General features: G+C 39.3%; 1 protein-coding gene across 3 annotated transcripts in view; it reads left to right on the forward strand.

Annotated features, from left to right (window-relative positions):
- Positions 1-1745: 1745 nt before the first annotated feature.
- Positions 1746-22738, forward strand: part of METTL16 (methyltransferase like 16) — a 62720-nt gene continuing 41727 nt past the window's right edge. For 2 of the 3 annotated variants that reach the window (XM_029211230.1, XM_029211231.1), the window contains exons 1-3: positions 1746-1869; positions 6898-7025; positions 19738-19937. In XM_029211230.1, the coding sequence (XP_029067063.1) occupies positions 6898-7025; positions 19738-19937 (328 nt within the window). In that variant the 5' untranslated portion in view covers positions 1746-1869. Of the gene's footprint in view, positions 1870-6897; positions 7026-19737; positions 19938-22738 lie in introns of those variants that run through there. The other variant, XM_029211232.1, reaches the window with a different exon arrangement.

Below are 22738 nucleotides of genomic sequence, written 5' to 3' on the forward strand. Positions count from 1 at the left end.
TCTGGTTTGACCCACAGAGAAAATGGAGCTGTTTGTAGCTAACAGAGAAATTCACCAGCATTTTACATACAATCCACTTTCAACTTTACCAGCCTTAACTTCAAGGCCATTTTCTCTTTTTACCTTTCCAGAAGTAAGCACTAAATACTGTAAAAATAAAAAGACACTACCAATTAAAGACATAAAACTTTCTGTAGTATTCTGTTACATTGGGGGACCCAGCGAACCATGCCTTCCAGTACTGGAAGGTACCCTGGCATAGGCCTCTACTCTTGAATTTGGGCTGGCCCTTTGACTTGCTTTAACCGACAGAATATGGTGAAAGCACCAGTCCTGAGGCTAAGCCTTAAGAAGCCCTACCAACTTCCACTTTTGTCTTTTTGGGAGTCCTAATCCAACATGTAAGAGATATGGCTTCTCTGCTGAAGAATTATATAGAAAGGTCATATGGAGAGGGAGAGAATTTGAGACAACACGAAGAGAGAGGCCCAGTCATTCCTGTGGAACCAGCCCCCAGCTGATGCTACAACCTACAGCAAGGCTAGCAGAATGGCCGGGCTAATCCCAGCCCAGATTTCACAGTGAGCAAATAATATGGTTGTTGTTTTAAGCTATACATTTGGGGTGGTGGTTAAACAACAGATAATTAAACACCTCCTCACCTCTTCTGGAGTGACAACTGGTACACTCAGTTCTGCATAAAGCTGAAGTCTACATCCCTATCTCTTAACTGTATTACAACAGTTTGCCAGAAGCTTTCACATTAATTTCTAGGACACAGGGAAGCTTTTTTTTTTTTTTTTGCGGTACGCGGGCCTCTCACTGTTGTGGTCTCTCCCGTTGCGGAGCACAGGCTCCGTACGCGCAGTCTCAGCGGCCATGGCTCACGGGCCCAGCCGCTCCGCGGCATGTGGGATCCTCCCGGACCGGGGCACGAACCCATGTCCCCTGCATCGGCAGGCGGACTCTCAACCACTGCGCCACCAGGGAAGCCCGGGAACCTCTTTTAAAGGAAAGAGGTACTAGGTAGGGGTCCAGAGGTTCAGCCTTTAGCCCTAGTTTTGTTACTTATTGTATGCCTTTTGAAAGTCATTTACCTTTTGGTTTCAATTGTACAACGGGGAGACTAATATTCACACTACTTACCAGAGGAGGGTAAAAATTAGTATAACCGAGTTGAGAAGAAAAATGGAAAGCATTTAACATTGCTTCCAGCTGAAGAGGCAGGTGAGGAAATACGTGGATTTGATGTCATCTGGATGTAAGATATTGAACAAACGACTTCATATTTCTGATCCCCAGTTCTTTCTCTGTAAATGAGACTACCCTTCCTCACCTCACAGGTTTATCTGTGATGATCAAGTGAGACATCGCACGAGGAGAGACCTATTGCAGAATAAACGGTAATTGCCGCCGTGTAATCCAAAAACACCCCTCCCCCCTTCCCCGCGCAGCCATCCTTATATTCTTCGCCCAAACCCAGAGAATGTGATTTAGTAAATCTGGAGTGGGGCACAGAAGGCTACATATTTTTTTTTAATCTACATTTTTAAAAAACAATATCCCTAGCAGATTTAAAACCAGGCGTCCTAACCCAAAGGACTCTGCTTGCTACCACGCCCCCTCCCTCTGACAGAAGGACCCGCGAAGTCCAGGTCTCGCGACAGTTTCTTCTTTCTCCAGAATCTGCCGCAGGTCGCGCGAGAATGGCTCGTCCAATCACGAGGCTGAATGGAGGCCCAAGATGGCGGCGCACTCACAGCGTAACGTTTGCGTTTCTAGGATCTTCGGGCTGCTGGTGGCTTAAGACTCTGGGGTTGTAGAGGCCCACGCTAGACTAGTCGTCTGGAAGCAACTTAGACCTCAGAGGTGAGTCACTTAATATCTCTTAAGCGGGTTGCGAGTTCACTTAACCTGTGCATCACCTAGGTTCCACATTCTCCTGTTCTGGGCCTGTGAGGTGTTGGTTTCGGGGTCTAGGGAGAGAGACCAGATGGTGTGTGTGTACATCTGCGTGCGCGTGCGGGGGTATATGTGTGTTGAGGTGGGTAGGAGGAGTTGGCAAATGGAGTGGCGACTAGTGCTGAAGTAGGAAAGACCGGCGGGGCGGAGGAGGTTTACAGAGATCCAAAACTGAGGCGGGAAGATAGTCTGAGCGGGGTAATATGAGGGCGTGGAAGGAGTGGAAGGGATGGAGAACTGGCAGTGGTCGAACTAGTGGAAAAAGTCGGATTTACGAGGGAAGGAGACGAGAGAAAACGGAGATTAGGATCGGAGATTAGGATTGAAGTGGTAGGGATCTGTGCAGAAGGAATTTAAAGTTCTGAAAGCGGAATTTAGATTATTTTACAGACTTATGTATTAGGACACATGGTAGTTGAAGAGGATTATTAAGGGTCAGGAGAAACCAAGGAAACAGAAGCGTGGAGATGGGAAAGATCAAAGAAAGTCAAAGCGGAAGCTTAAGTGAAGGTCTACTACTTTGGCTTTCTGGACTGACTCGGGTAACCGGAAGAAAAAGGTCCAGCCCTAGGCCTGAGCCTTTTAGAGACTTTAAGATGGGGACTGCTTATCAAGAATGAGGGTGCTGTGTTTCAGTGTCCTGGACAGTGTAAAGAGTTCCATCGTGCTTTCAATCAAAAAACACTTATTGCATGCGTGCTTTCCAGGCCCTACTTTAGGCTCTGGGATATCGTAGTGAATAATAAGATAGAAAAAATATTTTCCGTCATGAAGCTTACTGGCAGGGCAGATTTTAAAAAAATAAATAAAATATATGGAATGTCAGATGGGTAAGTTTTATGTAGAAGACTGAAGCTACTAAGAGAGACAAGGAGTGTGTTCACTCACTGCTTATTTAAATGGAGGTACTCAGGAAAGGCATCAATGAGGAAGAGACGTTTGATCAAAGACCTGAATAAGGTGTGAGGGTACCTTGTATGTATGTATTTCTGAGGGAATAACAGTTTATGCAGACCAAACAGCAAGTACAAAAGCCATGGGATAGGAGTGTGCCAGACTTGCTAGAGAAACAGCAAGGAGGCCAATGTGGCTAGAGCAGAGTGAGCCAGGAAGAGAAAGGTAGATTAGGTTAGAGAGAAGTGGGGAGTGACAATGCTGATGCCAGGTAAGCGCTGATACTCAGTTAAACTCTGAGGAATGGGATAGATTTAGCTAAGAACCCATCGCCTGTATTGGGAGCTTGGTTAGCAGAGAAGTGGCTTTATTGACTCATTGTGCATCTGTTCTGACCAGAAGGGTTGAATAATGAAGGAAATGAATCTATCATATTTGTAATTTAATTTGTCCATGTGTGTTCAGAGTGTTATGAGTGTGCACTGACATCAGGGTACACGCATGACACTCTGAACAGGGAGGAGAAAGTGGCAACAAATGAGTTTGGAGGGGTAGATTATGTGTGCCTTGTTAATTATTTTGGACTTTATCAGCCTAAAAGCTTTAGGAAGGCACTGAAGGGATTTACCAAGGAATGTTCAGTTTTGTATTGGGGCAGGAGGAGGGGGATGTTGTTCCTGGGGTGAAGTGGATTGCTGGGGCAAGAGTGGTTAGAGAGGGCTTCCCTGGTGGCGCAGTGGTTAAGAATCCACCTGCCAATGCAGGGAACACGGGTTCGAGCCCCGGTCCGGGAAGATCCCACATGCCAGAGAGCAACTAACCCCGTGCGCCACAACTATCGAGCCTGCGCTCTAGAGCCCGTGAGCCACAACTACTGAAGTCCGTGTGCCTAGAGCCCGAGCTCCGCAAGAAGAGAAGCCACTGCAATGAGAAGCCCGCGCACCGCAACGAAGAGTGGCCCCCGCTCACCGCAACTAGATAAAGCCCACGTGCAGCAACAAAGACCCAACACAGCCAAAAAAAAGAGTGGTTAGAGAGACATCAGTTAGAGGCTATTGTAGTCATCCAAGAAAGAGATGATTATGGTCTGTGGCCTAAAGATACGGAGTTATGAAGGGCGAAAAATGGGTAGGGTCAAGAAATAATTAGGAGATAGAGAATATTCAGGACATGGTGTGTTTGGAATGAGGGAGGCAGGGTGGAAAAGGTGCTAAAGGTTTCTCGCTTTTGTGCCACAAGGAAGATAGTGGTATCATTCAGCAAAATAGTGAAGATTAGAAGAGGACCAGTTTGGGGTGGGTAGAAATGATTTAATTTTGGACATGTTGTGCATGAAGTACTTTTGAGCCTTCCAAGTGAGTAGTCTGGTGGGCAGTTATATGCATGATTTGGAACATCTCGATAATTCTCTTTTGGACATGGTTGTTAAACTTCCAGTGTGGAAAGCTGTCAAAAACCTTCTGAGTATTAACATATTTATTACCATGTAAAGTTACATCTTTAACAAAGCCTGCAAAGGAACGGTACTTACTGCTAAGAGACTTTACAATAGCGGATATGACTGAACTGGGGAGATTACGGAAGGAAAGACCTTCCTGAAGAAGAAATGCTTGAACTGTGGTAGTAAGGATGAGTAGGAATTCATCAGGTGAAGAGGGGGAGGAAAGAACATTATAGACAAAAGGAGTAACCTGGGTAAAGACCCTATTGCCAGAGTGGAGGGAAAGAAAGAAGAGCAATGGGTGAGACTTAAGCTGATGGTGAAAAAATAGGTAAGGCCACACCATGCTGGGTCTTACATGTATGCCGAAGTAATGTAAAGTTTTGAGCAAGTGGGCATGGGAGGAGGACACAGTGAAATTTACGTTTAGAAATGATCACTGCAAGGTGGAAAAAGGAGTGGAGAGAAAAAGTGTGGGGTCATGGAGACCAAATAAGAGGCTGTCTGGGCTTCCCTGGTGGTGCAGTGGTTAAGAATCCACCTGCCAATGCAAGGGACACGGGTTTGAGCCCTGGTCCAGGAAGATCCCACATGCCGCGGAGCAACTAAGCCCGTGCGCCACAACTACTGAGCCTGTGCTCTAGAGCCCATGAGCCACAACTGCTGAGCCCGCGCGCCACAACTACTGAAGCCCACGCGCTCTAGGGCCCGTGCTCCACAACGAGAGAAGCCACCGCAATGAAAAGCCCGCGCACCGCAATGAAGAGTAGCCCCTGCTCGCCGCACCTAGAGAAAGCCCACGTGCAGCAGTGAACACCCAATGCAGCCAAAAATAAATTAAATAAATAAATTAAAAAAAAAAAGAGGCTGTTGTAGCAGTCTAGGCAACTTGTACTGGGCTGCTATTGGTGGACATAGGGAAAAATAGATGGATTTGAGAGGTATTTAGCTGGTAAAATCCACATACTTGATTTCTTGGAATATGAGAGGGATGGAGAACTACCAGGTGACTCTTAGGATTCTGACTTACACAATACCATTTAGATGAATGCGCATTATGAAAAAAATGGAAAATGCAGAATGATATAAAGAAGAAAATAAAATCACCTACCATCCAGAGATACACACTAAAATATTTTTTAAATTACCAACTGCTTAGAGATTTACTCAACCACTGCAATGGGTTTTTTCCGGTTTTTATTTCTTGCTATAAATGTGTTCACTTTTTTCCTTTGTGTATTCTCGAGGAAAACAAAATTGCTATGTTTGTTTTCATTTGGTTTTAGCTACCTGGAAATGACAAGACTGAAATTTATAAAAGAAGTTGGAATAGAGGATTTTTTTGGTAGAGTTTGAAATCAGGAAGTTAAAAAAAAAAGATGTTTTTTGAAACTTTAGTGACTTTATGGTGCACTACCAAAGAGTCAATCCATGCAAGACCACTGTAAAAGCTAACCTCTGACTACAATATTCTTGGCTGTAGATTATGTTGCCTTCTGTCACTTTGATGCATTTAAAGGAATAGTTTCCAGTTTTCTTCCCTTGGTTTAAAAGAAAAAGATTCATCATATGTTGCATACATTTTTAAAAATTGTGGTAAAATACACATAATATAACATTTAAAATTTTAACCATTTTTAAGTGTACCATTCAGTGGCTTTAGGTGTATTCAGTGTTGTGCAACCATCACTACTGTCCATTTCCAGGAGTTTTTCATCATCCTAAACAGAAGCCATGTACCGTTAAACAGTAATTCACCATTCTACCCTCCTCCCAGCCTCTACTAACTTCTGTCTGTATGAATTTGCCTATTGTTGGCACTTCATAATAAGTGGAATAATATAGTATTTGTGCTGTAGTGTGTGGCTTATTTCCCTTAGCATAATGTTTTTAAGGTTCATACATGTTGTAGCATGTGTCAGAATTTCATCCCTTTTTAGGGCTGAATGATATTCCATTGTATGTATATCCCACATTTTGTTTATTTATCTGCTTGTGGACACTTGGGGTTGCTTCTACCTTTTGACTATTGTGAATAATGCTGCTGTGAACATTGTAAGTATCTGTTTGAATCTCTGCTTTCAGTTCTTTTGGATCTATACCTAGGAGTGGAATTGCTGGGTCATATGGTAATGTTTAACTTTTTAAAAAACCACCAAACTTTTCCACAGCAGTCATACCATCTTCATTCCCACCTGCAATGCCTGAGGGCTCCAGTTTCTTTACATACTTGCCAATACTTATTATTTTTTCTTTCTTTCTTTCTTTCTTTCTTTCTTCCTTTCTTCCTTTCTTCCTTTCTTCCTTTCTTCCTTTCTTCCTTTCTTTCTTTCTTTCTTTCTAATAATAGCCATCCTAATGGGTATGAAGTGATATCTTATTGTGGTTTTGACTTGCATTTCCGTAATGACTAAATGATGTTGAGCATCTTTTCATGTGCTTATTTGTTGTTGCATATTTTCAAAATATAACTTCTTTTTTCTCACTTGGTTGGCAAAGATGTATTGGCTATAACTGTTGACTTGGCAACCACAGCTTTTCCTGTTGACTTTTTTTACTAAATATGCGATTCCCCCCCCTCCCTTTTTTTCTTTTTAAAGATGGCTCTGAGTAAATCAATGCATGCAAGAAATAGATACAAGGACAAACCTCCTGACTTTGCATATCTGGCTTCCAAATATCCAGATTTTCAGCAGCATGTTCAGATAAATCTGAATGGAAGAGTGAGGTAGGTAACAGATGAAGAATTCTTGATACAGTATTATTCTAGTGTAATTTGAATGGACACAGCATAGTGGAAAGCGTACTGGACTGATAGTAGACCTGAATACTAATTCCAGACATTTCCTTAAACTTCTCATCTGACCTTGGACAAATCACTTAACCTCTCTCGGTTTTAGCATTTTAACCTATAAAATCAGAAGATTGGACCAAATGCTTTTAAGTTTCCCTCTGGCTAATAAAAACAAAAAACAAAAAAAATTTCTTGATGTCCAAATTATTGCTTACCCAACAGAGATCCCAGAGTGCCTGCAGAAACCTTAGGATTGTACTCTAAAACTTGGTGACTGGTGAGGGTCTAAAGTCCTTATTTTAAGTGTGTGTTTATTTTGATGTGAGGTAGGAAAATAATAACCAGGATATCAAAACTGATTTCACTTCATTATTACTTAGAATGTCACTAAATTTAAGTTTAAAAGTTATTTATTAAAAATTAAGAAAATAATAGTATGACGCTTCAGGAAATGGCAAGGATTATGATTGTGGTGTGGTAGGAACTGATGTTTGTGTTATACCCTTGAGAAGGAGATCTTTGACGGCCATCCTAAACTCTATGTGAGTTACAGAGGGGATTGAAAATTTCAAGCCTGCCTTGGGAAAATGTGGTGCTTCACCTGTGGGGAGGAGGAAGAGCAGGATTTGTGGAGCACTAGGAAGGTTGGGAGTAATAGGATCAGAGGGCTTGAGGCATTTTGCTGACCTCATCCTTCCTCCTGGCAGACTTGTAGAACTGGAGGCCCTAGGCCAGGACTTAACCTGGGGGCCAAGGTACCCTAGAAATCCTAAAACTTAAAAAATATATATATAATACATATTTATTTACATTCATTTTTCTGGGAGATAATCCTTGGTTTTCACCAGATTCTCAGAGAGATTTGTGACCGCCACCAATACACAAAGGTTAAGTCAAATGCCCTAGAACTGTGATTTCCAAGCTTTATTGTCTGTTCCACTCAGTAAAAAGTTGAGCACAGCTCCATATATGAATGCTTGTGTTACTTACCATGTTACTATATTAAACACATTGGAAAACATACTTCAAACTAGAAATTAAAAATATATTTAAATAAGAGTTCTAATATTTTCTTTGCATACTCTAAAGGTTCATCTTTGGCACCTTACTTTGGAGATCACCCCAGAGATACAGAATTGGTGTTTCTCTTTGTTTAGATCATCTCTACCCATTTTTCTTAAATCTTTGTTTCATAGTTATGTATGTGGATGTTATTTATCCTAGTAGCTTTAGAGCAGATACAGTTTTGTTATTCTTTGTTTCCTCTCTACACTTATTTTTGTACTTAATTATTTAACAAATATCTGTTGATTAACCATTTTGCTCTAAGTTCTGGGAGAGCCATAATAAACAAGCAAGACTTAGTCACTGCCATATTTGGAGTAAACACACTAGTGGAGGAAGTGGACAAACAAACAAGCAGTTAGCCTTTCAGTGTGGCAGAACCTGTGGAGTATACAGTGGAATCACACAGAAGGGAGACCTGACCCCAGCTTTGGGATTTAGAGAATGATTTGAAACAGATACAGTGTCTTAGTTGTGTTCTAAAGAATGAGTCTGAGTTAGCCAGGTAGAAAGAGTGTTACAGGCAGAGGGAGTAGCGTGTGCAAAGAGCACGGAGTAGTGGGGGACTGGAAAAGTTGAGCATGCCTAGGGTGTGGTGGACAAATGACAGAAGATGAGGCTGGGAGGATGATGCTTGCAGTACTTTATAAGAGCCAATGAGGAGTTTGGAATTTATCTTAGGGACATGTACAGAGAGTTCTTGTGTCTTCAGAATTACTCATCCCGGGCTTCCCTGGTGGCGCAGTGGTTGAGAGTCCGCCTGCCGATGCAGGGGACACGGGTTCGTGCCCCGGTCCGGGAAGATCCCACATGCCCTGGAGCAGCTAGGCTGTGAGCCATGGCCACTGAGCCTGCGCGTCCGGAGCCTGTGTTCCGCAGCGGGAGAGGCCACAACAGTGAGAAGCCCGCGTACCACAAAAAAAAAGAATTACTCATCCCCAGTCTTATGCAATAAAGTTTTAAAGCAGGGAAATAACATTCAGAATTGTGTTTAGACAGGTGACAGGTGTATTCTAGGAGCATAGTAGAAGATGGATTGCAGGGGGAATTAAGACTGAAAGTATAGGCAAGTAAGTAGGAAATGGTTTTAGTAATCTACATTAGACATATTGGTGGCCTAACTAGGTAGAGGGAGGAAGGACAGAGATCACTGGATGAATTTGAGAGAAATTCATGAATATAATTAGCAGGACACAGTAGAAATTAAGTATGAACCAAGTATGGTGCTTGGTATTCCAACTTAGCAAGAGATTAGGTGGTAGTGCCATTTCTGCAGTAAGGAACAAGGGGGAATGAGCTGGTTGGGGGAGAGATGATATATTTTCAGTTTGGGGCATGTTGAATCTGAGAAGTCTATGTGCAGTTGAAAATGGAAGTCAGAAGAGAAGGACACAGCAGTGGTGTGGAAGTGGTATTAGTGAAGGCCTTGGGTCTTTGAATACTGAAAGATGAATAGAAGGGGGGAAAGAGTTTCAAGTATAGAGAACAGAATTTTTTGAAAGGCCTGGTAAGTTTGCAGAACTGCATGTAGATGGGGATGAAGTGGGTATAGAATAACAGCTTAGGGAATACTAGGAGATGAGACTGAAAGGAAAACAAAGAACAGGTCACAAAGAGCCTTTCATAGCTCTTAGCTCATGCAAAGTAGAATGGACTTGCTTGCTCAGACTTTGAGGAACCAGAGGAAGATTTTTAGGATGGTTAGGATTTTTAAGATGGCTTAAGATTTATATATTTTAAGAAAAATCACTCAGAGCAGACCAAACAGATCTGTTATCACAACATATCTGAATGGCTTAAGGGTGTCTGACAAGTAATAGACATTCAATAAATATTTGTCAAATGCATGAGAATAATTCTATAAAATCTAACTATGCCATTTACAGATGGCATACCTAAAACAAAATTGCAGATAAATAAAAAATAAAGGGATGGGCAAAAATATACTAAACAAATGAGAGTTCCCTCCAAATTAAAAAAAAGGTAGAAAAAACCTCAAATTAGAAAAAGAAGACTAGTTTGTATTGACAAAAAAATTACGTTCAATGAAGACTTAAAGACTTTTAGCATATTGAAAAATGTAACATAAGAAATATCTTTTTTAAAGTGTTTGATATAATTCAGAGACATTTTTTCTTTGTCTTTCCAACCAAGTAGAGAAAAATAAACAGAACAATGGCCTCAGGGACTTTCAGAGGATCAATGAATGCTTCAAAGACAATTAGGTAAAAATACTCTTTGTGTATGTTCTTTTTCTTGGGGAGATAGGGTTTAAAGCTTTAACCTATAATTTGAACTTCAGTTTTAAAAGAGTAATTGACCCAAAAAAGGTTAAGTACTGCTGATAGAGAGCCTAAATAATATAATCAATGAATTTGATTTAGTGATATATTTTAAACTTTTAATCTATAAGTGCACATTCTTTTTTTTTTAATTGATACTGCATTATTTTATTATTTTCTTTATTTTTTGGCTGCTACGCAGCATGTGGGATCTTGGTTTCGCAACTAGGCATCAAATTTGCGCCCCCTGCATTTGAAGCGCAGAGTCTTAACCACTGGACCTCCAGGGAAGTCCCACACATTCTTTTTAAATAGCTCGCACAGGCTTATAACACTAAGAAGTGACTGAGTTGGAACTCTCTCTGGCTCAGTCTGTTGCTTCCCTTATTTATTTAGAGTTAATAAGATTAGAAGGAAAAAGAATTACAGTTTTACAGATGGCTTGATTATTGTCTACCTGAAAAAACATTTGAGAATTACCTAAAAATATTCAGATGATTGCTGAATAAAACATACATATAAATATTTTTAAATGTATATAAATAAATAGAAAATTGATAGGTTTCCAGATATTAGTTGGAAAATATAGTTGCAATAAAAGATCCCATCCACAATAACAAAGAGGAATAGGCAGAAACTTGGCAAAGAAATATGTTAAGATCTATGTGGATAAAGCAACAGAATTACCCTCAGGGGTCTAGGGGAGACAGTGAATCTAGAGACACGGTTTGTTTCTGGATGGGGAGGCTCAGTATAGTTAATATGTCGATTCTTCCCCAAATCAAAATCCTTCTAAGGTTTTTGGGAGAGAAAGCGACATAATGTTTCTTCTGTTCAAAGAAAAGATACTCAAAACAAATGTTATAAGTGGGTGATGGCAAGGTGAAGGGGTGTAAACTTTCCCAGATGGGTATTTAAATATATTGTGAAGTTCGAGTAATTAAAACATTAGCCCAGTAGTGCCACAAGAATGGGCCATCAGTTGTCTGGCACAAAGTGGCATTCAAGTCTCAACAGCATGTGCACATTAAATAGGGTGATTCCAGCCTGCTTTCTACTCAGTAGTATACCTCCCAGAGGGAGTATAGAGTGGGAGTGTAGAGTGGACAGGGTGAATCTTCCTTTCTTGATCAGTCTTGACTCCTGTGTGTTTCTCATAATGTGAATATCTTACAGTGCTATGAATGATTAAAGAGCTTTTTCAGTGTTCTCTTGGATTTTCACTTTATATGCTTACTTTGGAAGCTGACTCCTAAGTAAGATACCACCCCACCATGTAAAGACTGTAACATAGAATAAGGACATTTCAGGTTGTTAAGGGTGGAGGCAGACACCAATGGATTTTTAATAGATGCATTGGAACAGCTGTGGGGAAAGTGCATTAGATTCCCTTTCCTATATATTATGCAAAATAAATTCCTGATGGTTTGATGATTTCAATATATTTATTCTATTGAAGTACTAGAAAAAAATATATAGGTGAACTGTTTAACTTTCGGTGTAGGGATGGTCTTTCTGAGTAAACTCCAAGGGTAGAATTCATAAAGGAAATTTTATGGATTCAACTACATAAGAAGTAAAAACTTTTACATATCAGGAAATAGTAAAAGGTGACAACACAGTATAAATATTTAGCTCCCTTAATATAAAGAACTCTTAGAAGACAATAAGAAAAAGGAAAAAAACCTTAATATATAGGTTAAGGATAAAAACAGGCAATTTACAAACGAAGAAAGACAAATGGACCAAATTAGCAAAGAAAAAATATGCAGTATCCATCAATGGCAAAAATGTAGTCAAATAGGCATAGTGATAAAATGCTGGTAGAATTGCAGCTTTGAAAGTTCTAAAAGCATACTTAAATGAAATAATGTATGTTTGAGGATGTTTATCCCAAGGCTGTTTGTAACAAGGAAAATTGGAAATAATTTAAATTTCCAAAATTGTAGGTTCTTACAGTCCAGTTCCATACAGTGGAATACCACGTAGCCTATGGAATGGGTGTTGCAGATTATAAAACATCATCATTTTGTTTCAGACTGAAACCAAAGTATCTGTGCTGATATGCTGTGCATAGAAAAGGACTAAAAGTTATGAACTTGATGTTCAAAGTGGTGGTTTTGTGATAGGCAAAAGTAATTTTTAAATTTCTTGCAAGGAAAAGCAAATTTTTCTGTGAAGGGATGGCAAGAGGATGAGGCAAGCTTGAGGAGAGCTCCTCTTCTTTAATAATGGGAGCAGTATGAGCTTCCCTATGGTTGGTAGTACAGCATATTTAGAAGCGATCTATGATAGAGGAAGAAGAGAAGATATGTACTCTTTTTTTAATGTAAACAACCTACCTGCTCCTGGACATCATCCTCCTTGTTGCTTACTTAGGTAAGAGTTGTTGATGATTATATGCGTCAGTAGAATGTTCTTTATTTTTGTAGTGGCTTTTTATTTAACTCAAGAAGATATGTGAAAAAGAATGGTCAAAATGTAAACCCAGGTAATGATGGAAAAGGAATACCAGGCAGAACATTAGACCTGAGATGGATTGAAGTGCCATTTATTTGCTCAGCCCTTAAGTGCTCTCTTAAGGGAAGCAGGGTGTGATATGGAAAGAGGGGCACTTCTGAGTGAATCATCCTAAGGACCAGTCTTGAGAGTGCCACATACCAGCTGTGAGGTTTTAGATAATTTTCTTAGCTTTACTGAGACTGAATTTCCTCATCTAAAAAGGAGGGATAAAAGGACATACTTTGGATGATTGTCATAAAGGTTAGCAATGATGTGTGCAAAGTGACTGACACATTGTAGACACTTAGTAAAGGATAGATATTGTTATTAAGCCTGGTACACTTGATAAGGTACTGAGGATTGCTGGTGTGATCTCTCTCTCTCCCTCTCTCTTTTCTCTCTCTCTTCCCTGCATCCCTCACTGCTTTGTTGTAATCATATCTGACTGTTTCAATTAAATTTTAGTTTGTGCTTTTTCACAGAAACCAGCCCCATAGGAACATCTTGCAATTTACTTGAGCCCTGTCAGTTGAGTTTGAATAGAGTATGACACTTAACTGATTTGTTTTTAAATCAAAGACCTAGCATTGAAGGGCTGTGTCATAGTTTTTGACTGTACCATTTTTAGCACCTCAGTGAAGATCTAATGAATAGAAACCAATGTTGGAGTAGGGTGGGGAGGCTTCAGCCTTTATTGTTACATAAGGTTCAGCCTCTACAGTATTAGAATGATTGTTTCTTTAACCATGGTTACAGAATGTATCTTTCCAAACTCCATCTAATAATGGTAATACTGTATTCATCAATAGTAGAGCAAGAGTCATCATGGGGAAATCAGACCTGAGCCTGTTGACAATAGGCTGTTTTGTTTTAGGAAGCTGGATGTGTTAAACAAACAACAAAGACTGATGGTATAAATTGCTAATTTCCACGTGAGAGCTAATTTTAGTCCCTGTGCCTCTCTGTGCTCTCAGAAATGAAAATGAAAAGAGATCTTGCCTGTGTTCAGGAATTTTGAATGTCCCAGGGTGCTAAAGTGACCTAGATATTTAACTAGTGAAGTCAGATGACTTCACTTTTGTCCTACAAAAAGATTTCCAACCCTCAGATTAGTGTCTGTATTTTCTTAAAAGTAAGAAAACAAACACTCATTTTGCTAATAACAAAGTCTAAGAATCAGCTCTTCATTGATTTTTGTGTATTTTCTTCAATTAGACTAGCTTCTGCTTGATGTCTTATACTTTTTGGTGATTAGGATGTAGTTCCTTAGTAATAAGTTGTATGCTCTATTCCATCAAAGTAAGCACATTTTTTAAAATAGTGAGAATTGTTTATATAAACAACTCTGGTTGAAGGCACTAAGAAAATATATTAATTATATCGCTGTTTCTCTTGCTCCAAATGTTTCGTGAAGCCATATAATCAATGCTCAAGCTGCACTACTATCTTTTGGGGATTGCTGTCATTGTGGGAAATATGCTGGTTTGGTCTCCAACAGAATTGGCCCGCTTTCATGGAAAACAAGTACTCTGGAACCAAGGATCTGTTTTCCTTTTTTGAAAAAGGAAGTGTTTTTTTTTTAATTATTCTACAAACATTTATAGAGCGCTTAATGGGAAAATTATAGAAATATATCCTTCCTACCTACATTTATAATGGGAATGTTGCATACATAAAAGAAAAAAGGTCACGGTTCTTCCACCCCAGAGATCAAATTACTTGTGTTCCTTTCTAAGCCCTGTCCTTGTGCATATATAGTAATTTTTGTGGTTGTAATTTTGCTATAGGTACAATCAAAGGACTTTTTTTTACCCACACTTGACATAAGCATTTTCCATATAGTTATAAAACACTTACTGTTGTTATGAAGGTATTATGTAACATGTGTTCAGATAATACAAAAATATGAGAATTTCCACATCCAGAGGTGGTTCTGACCCTTCCAGATTGTTTTCTCTGCATGTTCACATATAGGGTCTTTTTTGTCTTGTTTTTATTTTTACAAGAATGTGATCATAATGTACATATATGCTTTTACCCAAACTTGTGGGAGTTTTTTGTTGTTGTTGCTGTTAATTTATCAAGGAACCCTCTTCATACAAGACTGTGTGAATCAGCCCAGTCTTACTCCTTTTCATGACTGCAGCGTATTCCCTTGTGTGGATGTGGTATAGCTTATTCAGTCAACTCCCTAATGACTACTTTTAGATTGTTCCTAAATTTTCTGTAATGCAAAACTTAAATATATTTAACTGTTTCCCATACTCTTGGACTTTTTTTTTTTTTTTTTTGAGTTTCACTGAATTTAGGGCAAGTCACTGGGCTTAGCTAGAAAAACTGGAGTACTCTTAACTGTAATTGGAAAGAGCAAAGAAGTGTTTGGATTGCTAAGTTTTTCTTCCCTGTCATTTGCTCTTTAGCTAGCATAGCAATCCACATGTAAGAGACCAACTTGATTGATCAAGGTAGTTTCTTACTATTTTGCATGTAGGATTTTGGGTTCTTTGGCTAATATAGGGCTAACAGTAATGGTCATTTACAACTGTTCCAGGATATTTATTTTTATATGATACTACTATCTCATTGCTTATTTGACCATAGGTGTGATAAAGTTAAAAAACAAAAAATTCTTAAACTCAGTTGTGGGTAGGTATGAGTTGGTGGAAAACACAAAACACCATAGGTTTAGCTTTTGGTTCTCTTTGACAATTATTAGTAGTAGTAGTAGTAGTAGTTTGATACTCGAATTCAATTAAATTCTCCATCTGTACTTTGGATTCCATACCCTCCCCATCTCAAGAACCTTACATAGTCCAGTATTCCTTTAGTTAAATATTTAATGTCTGTCAACTAGTTTCTTCTTTTTGACTTATTAAAAAATTTAGATACAACTCATATATCATAAAATCACCATTTTAAAGTGTACAATTCAGTTCTTAGTATGTTCACAAGGTTGTGCAAGTATCACCACTATCTAATTCCAGAACATTTTCATAACCCCAAAAGAAACCCTATACCCATTAAGCAGTCACTCCCTGCTGCTGTGTCTCATCAACCCCTGGAAACCACTCATCTGCTTTCTGTCTCTACAGCTTTGCATGTTTTGGATATTTCATGTAAATTGAATCATAACATGTGGCCTTTGTGACTTTCCATTGACTTTTAAACGTGTTTAAATCATCCATTAAAAAATTAGTAAAGAAACCTCTCCGTCAACCCTACCACTTCTGCCCCATCTCTCCCTTGCATAACTCAGCTTCTTTAAGAATTATCTATTTTTACTGTCTCCATTTTTTCATACCATACTTAATCTTTAGCACATTCCAGGGTGGATTCTGAATTCTACCACTACGAAAGCAGCTCCTGAAAAGGTCTCCATGGTCTCACATCACTAAATCCAGTTTCAATTTCCAGTTGACTCCTGAGAAGCACTGGGGTAACTGACACTCTTACCCTTCATGGACACCCTCTTCCCTTGGGCTCCTTGGCACCACATCACACACTCCTGGTTTACCTTCTTCCAGCCTGTCTCCTGGTGTAGCTTCCTCTGTAATGATTGTAAGTACAACCATTAAAGGATTCTTTGAGGCTTAGTGTTAAGTTGTCTTTTCCTCTCACTTTGTGTTTTCTCCTTAGGCACACTCTCATCTGTGCCAGGCCCTCATTTGTTTGTTTGCAAATCACTTATACATTTTTTCCAGATTTCCAAATCTCTTTTTCCAGATTTTCTGGGCTCTATACCTAGAGATCGTACTTACTCAATATCTCTACTTGGATATCTCAAATACAGCTCAAATTTATGATATTTCTCCTCAAAAATGGTTCTCTACCTGAGTTCCCAATTTCAGTGAACGGCACTGTCTATCTTGTTGAACAAGCCAGAACCCTAGGAGATGTCTGTAAACGCATCCTCCCTCACCTCACATATCAGTCCATCAACGGATCTTGTCAATTTTCCCTCCTAAATGTCTCTAAATTCCTTTCATTTTTCCCTGTCTTTGCCACTGCCACCTTTGTCCAGCTTCTTAACTCAGATGACAGCAGTAGCTTTCTCATTGGTGTCTCTGCTTCCACTTGGTCCATCCTTATTCCATACCAGACATAAATCCTTAACATAGATTATAATTATCCTGGTGTGATACTTTCACTTTCAGAAGTGTCCCGAATTAATTGATAAAATTATATGGTTACCCTAATTATAAGGTCCTATATAATCTGGCCTCTATCTTCCTCTCCAGTCTCATTTTAAACCATGCATGCTTACCTTGCTATCTGCATTTTAGACACAGTTGTTAGAAACAGCTGTTTCTCAGTATGCCCCATGAAGTCTCCTGCCTCAGGGTCTTTGTACTTGCTCTTCTCTTTACCTAGGACCCTAGAATACCATGTTCCCTTCCCCCTGTTCTTTGTTAATTTTTATTTCAGTCCTCAGGGAAGCCTTCTCTGACCTTCCTAAGGCAGTCCCACTTATTATGTAGGTTTCCTAGCACCTCGTATCTATCTTTTATAGCATTCATCACAGTGACAATTTTACATATATTCGAATGATTCTTAAATTAATACCTACCCTCTACCAGACTGTCAGCTTCATGAAGGGAGAGATTATGTCTGTATTTGCTTTTACTACAATATCTCCAGCATTTTGCACAATGCCTGGCATGTAGCTGACATGTAATACCTGTTGAATGAGTAAAGGAGTGAACGCCAGCAATCACAACCTCTTAAAAATTCTAACCTATTGCATATAACTCAGTTGAGCAAAGTAGTGCCCAAAGAGAGTGAAACACTTTTATACTTCTTTAGAAGTGTGGAGTAGCCAAGTACCCCAACTTTCTTTATAATTCCGTTATTTACAATAGAGGTTGCCACCTGTCGGCCTGTGAATTATATAAGGCTTGCAGTTATTTATTGTCCACATATATTTTAAGAATCATAGAAATTTCATATAAAAATATGGGTTGCTGGTTTCATTTGGAAATTTTAGAGATCTAGCAGAACTGGGCCAGCAAACCCACTTGACATTGACTACCTAGAACTGAATAGTGACCATCCCCTTTGAAATGGTCACTTGTGTCATCTGGCATAGTGCTACCGGAAGTGTGGCCATTGGTCTGCCCGCTCGGCCACAAACCATTTATTACTGTCCACAGAGGTGAGGACCTTGTGCCGCACGTTTAGTTCAGCAGACATGTCTTTGGTTATGACTCTCAGTGTGTTGATTTACGTTCTGGCACAAGTTCTGTATCTTGTCAGGGACTGGCATTTTGAGTAGTATGTTGTAAATATTTGAGTTTGCAATTCCTGAATTTCACAATTTTATTCAAAATGTCAGCGCAAAATAACATTCAGAAATTTTAGGTTAACAATGCTGTAAATAGGTACTGCTCTTAGATGATACTGCTCATCGTTTATTTTATAAGGTGTCTACGTTATTAAGTTTCTTTGATAGAAAAATTCTGAAATTTCACATTTCAGGTTTTAAGGCTTTGAACATAGACATCAGAATTGATTATATTCCTTTTGTGCGTCTAGCAATGAAGCTTAGTAATAGATTGGGCTACCGCTATAGAATAAAGAATGTGAACTTGTTTGAACGCTTTAGTGTGGTACTCAGATGTGAACTTCTTTCCATGTGTAAAAATTGACTATTGGGCTTCCCTGGTGGCGCAGTGGTTGAGAGTCCGCCTGCCGATGCAGGGGACACGGGTTTGTGCCCCGGTCTGGGAAGATCCCACGTGCCGCGAAGCGGCTGGGCCCGTGAGCCATGGCTGCTGAGCCTGCATGTCCGGAGCCTGTGCTCCGCAACGGGAGAGGCCACAACAGGCCCGCGTACCGCAAAAAAAAAAAATGAAGTACTGACACATGCTACACCATGGATGAACCTCACAAATATTATGCTAAGTGAAAGAATCCAGATGCAGAGATCACATATTATATGATTCATTTGTATGAGATGTTCACAAAAGGCAAATCTATGGAGACAGAAAGTACATTAGTGGTTGCCTAGAGCTGAGGGTGGAAATGAGGAATGACTTGCAGATGGGCACGAGGTTTCTTTTTGGGGGTGATAGAAGTGTTCTAAAATTGGATTGTGGTGATGGTTGCACAACTCTGGGAATATACGAAAAACTATTGTGTACTTACAGGTGAATTTATAGTATGTAAATTATTCCTCAGGAAACCTGCTAAAAATAGTCACATTTAAAAATTTGGTGCTTGTAGTATTTGTTATATTTAAGTATGTTAACCTGTTTTCATTATTAAACATCTTATACTGCTTCCTTTCCACTTTTAATTATGATTTTCAAAGAATGCTACCATCAAATCATGTTATTTGATAATAGTAAAAATAACCAGCACTTGTAAAACAGTTACTATGTAGTAGGCATTATGCTAGTACTTTTCACAGATGATCTCACAGCAACTCTACATATAGGTATTATTATCCCCATTTTACAGCTGAGGAAACGGTCTCATAGAGGCTAAATAACTTGTCCAAAGTCACATAACTAAGTAAGGAGACAATTAGACAGGAATTGGAACAGAGGTACTCTTGTCCTCTGTGCTTCATGTATGAAGATGCAGTATTTTTGGTGGAAATTTATGCTGTCTTTCACATACTGTGACTGTTAAACGCCCATATGTGTATGCCACTGCACTGAATGTGCTACGTAACTATTTATATGTGTGATCTCCTAAGAAACAGGTGGGTGTTTGGTCCTACCTGGTTGCATTAAAGCTTGTAGAGCGCAGTGAGTCTTACTGATCAGTTTTACTTCTTTTTCTCCACCCCTCAGTCTTAATTTTAAAGACCCTGAAGCAGTCAGAGCTCTGACTTGTACTCTCCTAAGAGAAGATTTTGGACTTTCTATTGATATTCCGCTGGAGAGACTAATTCCCACAGTTCCCTTGAGACTCAACTATATTCATTGGGTAGAAGATCTGATCGGTCATCAGGACTCTGACAAAAGTACTCTCCGAAGAGGAATTGACATAGGTACATGGTTTTCAATTATGTTTCGGCTAAATATAAGTTTTATAAATTTTGCGAGGTCTTTGCAAATTCTTTGAAAACTTCTGGGTATTTGTTGTGTGAAGGAAGCTGGCTACAGATATCACTGTTCTTATTTGGGATACCTAGGCTTTTCTGCTGTCACTTTCTCTTGAGAAGAGAAGGGATTGTCAGCACCAGATGGAGCAAGGGGGTAAGAGAAGTGCAGAATGAAAGTGAGGCCCTTGTTTTCTTAGCTTTTCAGATTACCACGTTGATGTCTGTGTCAGTTGGGCATTATTTTTACTCTGAATTATTTGGTGTTAGTACAGTAGTCCCTATATTGGGATTTTGTGGTAATGGTCACTTAATAAAAGATCATGTGGGACTGAATACTTTTAGGAATCTCTTAGGTGATTATTTATAGAAGGTATTTAATCCAAAATTAAAGGGAAGAAAAAAGACATCGAGTTAAAAGAAGATGTTCTCTTAATTGTAATCTTCTGCAATGGGGAGGACTGTCCTGTTTGATTCATTTGGGAATGTAAGTAGAGAAGCAGAAGGAAATGAAGCCATGGTATGTTTTGCGATTATAAATGCATTATATGTTTTGTCATAGCCAGTATTTTCATTTGATAGGGTTTGAAATTTGTTAATCTTTTGGCCTTTACTAATCCTTTATAGAAAGTGTGAAGAATTAAGTTAAAAACTGTGGACCCTATTTCTAAACATAGTTAATAGGAAACACAGTTTCTAGATAGTAGTAAATGTTCAGCGTTTGTGTGTGTTTTCAGTGCTCATCATACATGAGCTTTTCAGCAGCATTTATTGACCCCCTCCTTTCTCCTTTATGCACTCTCCTCCATTTTCTTCCACGACACCAGACTCCTCTGGTTTTCTGTTTTCGTTTCTAGTCACTCTTCTCCCCTTTTCAGGCTTACTTTCTTGTATTAAATGTTGAGAATCCCTAAAGCTCAGTCTTTAACCCTTTTCTTATTCAGCACTCTACCTCCAGGCAATTTCATCCATATCTATGACTTTATTTTCTGCTTCCATGCAGATAACCTACAAATTGTTTATTCCTCCAGCTCAGATTACTTTTCTTGAACTCTAGTCCCAAATATATGAGAAACTTGGATATCTCAAAACCTTCTCAGACTTCGTGACATCCAAGACCAAACTCATATTCTTTCTTCCTAATCTTGTCGTCCTTGATATTGACTTCTCTCCATTCTCACTGACAATGTCTATCACCGTTTCCTGTTTTTCTCTCTTAAATATTTCTTAAATCATCTATTTTTCTCCTTCTCAGCTGCCACCATCCCAGTCCAAGTCACCATCATTTCTCCCTGTCTACAGAATAGCTTCTCAACTATTCTGTTCTTGTCCACTCTGTTGCCCCTCCATTCCATTCTCCAGAAAGTATGTATAAACCATATCTGAGCACATCTTTACCACTTTAATGGCTTCCTATTGCTTCTGTGATAAACACCTGAAACCTTTATTAGGCCTATTAGAATTTTCATTGTCTGATTCCTGCCCTCTAGGTCTCTCTCTAGGTCTCTCTAAGCCTCATAGATTTCTCTTTTTTAATAAATTTATTTATTTTAATTATTTATTTTTGGCTGCATTGGGTCTTCATTGCTGCGCGCGGGCTTTCTCTAGTTGCGGCGAGCAGGGGCTACTCTTTGTTGTGGTGCATGGGCTTCTCATTGTGGTGGCTTCTCTTGTTGCAGAACATGGGCTCTAGGTGCGTGGGCTTTAGTAGTTGTGGCACGCAGTCTCAATAGTTGTGGCGCACGGGCTCTAGAGCTCAGGTTCAGTAGTTGTGGCTCACGGGCCTAGTTGCTCCGCAGCATGTGGGATCCTCCCAGACCAAGGCGCGAACCTGTGTCCCCTGCATTAGCAGGCAGACTCTCAACCACTGTGCCACCAGGGAAGTCCCCGCAGGTGGATTCTTAACCACTACGCCACCAGGGAAGTCCCTCTAAGCCTCATCTTATATTCTTCTCTTTTTTGTTTTTGGCACTTGTTCTAATAAGATGTCATGATTCCAGGCCTTTGTACATGTTGTTCCTTCTGCCTGGAACTTCCCACCTTCACCTCATTAATTCTTATTTGTACTGTAGTTGTCAACTCAAGCCTTATTTTCTCAAGAAAACCTTCTCTGACCTTCCAGCATAAGATAGTTTCCTTGAATATGAGCTTTAGAAAACCATGTTTTTTCCTTCATGGCATTCTTTTTAGTTTTAAACTACACATTCACTTGTCTGATTGATTAATGTCTTTCTCTGCCACTAGATTACAAAGTACAGAGCCTATTACTTTTTTGCTTACTATAATATCCAAAAGCCTAGCAAAGTTTCTGGCACACAGTAGGTGTTCAGTAAATGATTTGTTGAATGTCGATGTATAAATACATCATTCTTTCAACATTCAAAATTCTGAACATCCAATATGAACTAAGCACTATGTAAAAATAATGGGGTTTAACAAAAGTTTTTTTTCTTTTATGTTCATGGCAGAAGATTGGCTGATGGGTTATAAAAAGCTTTAAAAGCTTGAGAGCCTATTTAGTACTAATTTATTTTAATTATGCCCCAAACCCTCTAAAATAACACTTGGGGATATAGGAGGTTAATGGATTTTAGCTCTTCACAAGGGGCACTCTTGCTGAAATCACATTCATTCTAATTAGGGTTTTATATAAATTCTTCCCCCAGACTCCATTAGTTTGCTCTAATTCTATGGTTATACACTTTTCATTTTTATTTATCATTACAAGGATTATTACCCATTTAAAAATG

The sequence above is a fragment of the Monodon monoceros genome, unplaced genomic scaffold, assembly GCF_005190385.1.
Source record: "Monodon monoceros isolate NGI ecotype Baffin Bay Population unplaced genomic scaffold, NGI_Narwhal_1 Super_Scaffold_9, whole genome shotgun sequence".
NCBI lineage: Eukaryota > Metazoa > Chordata > Mammalia > Artiodactyla > Monodontidae > Monodon > Monodon monoceros.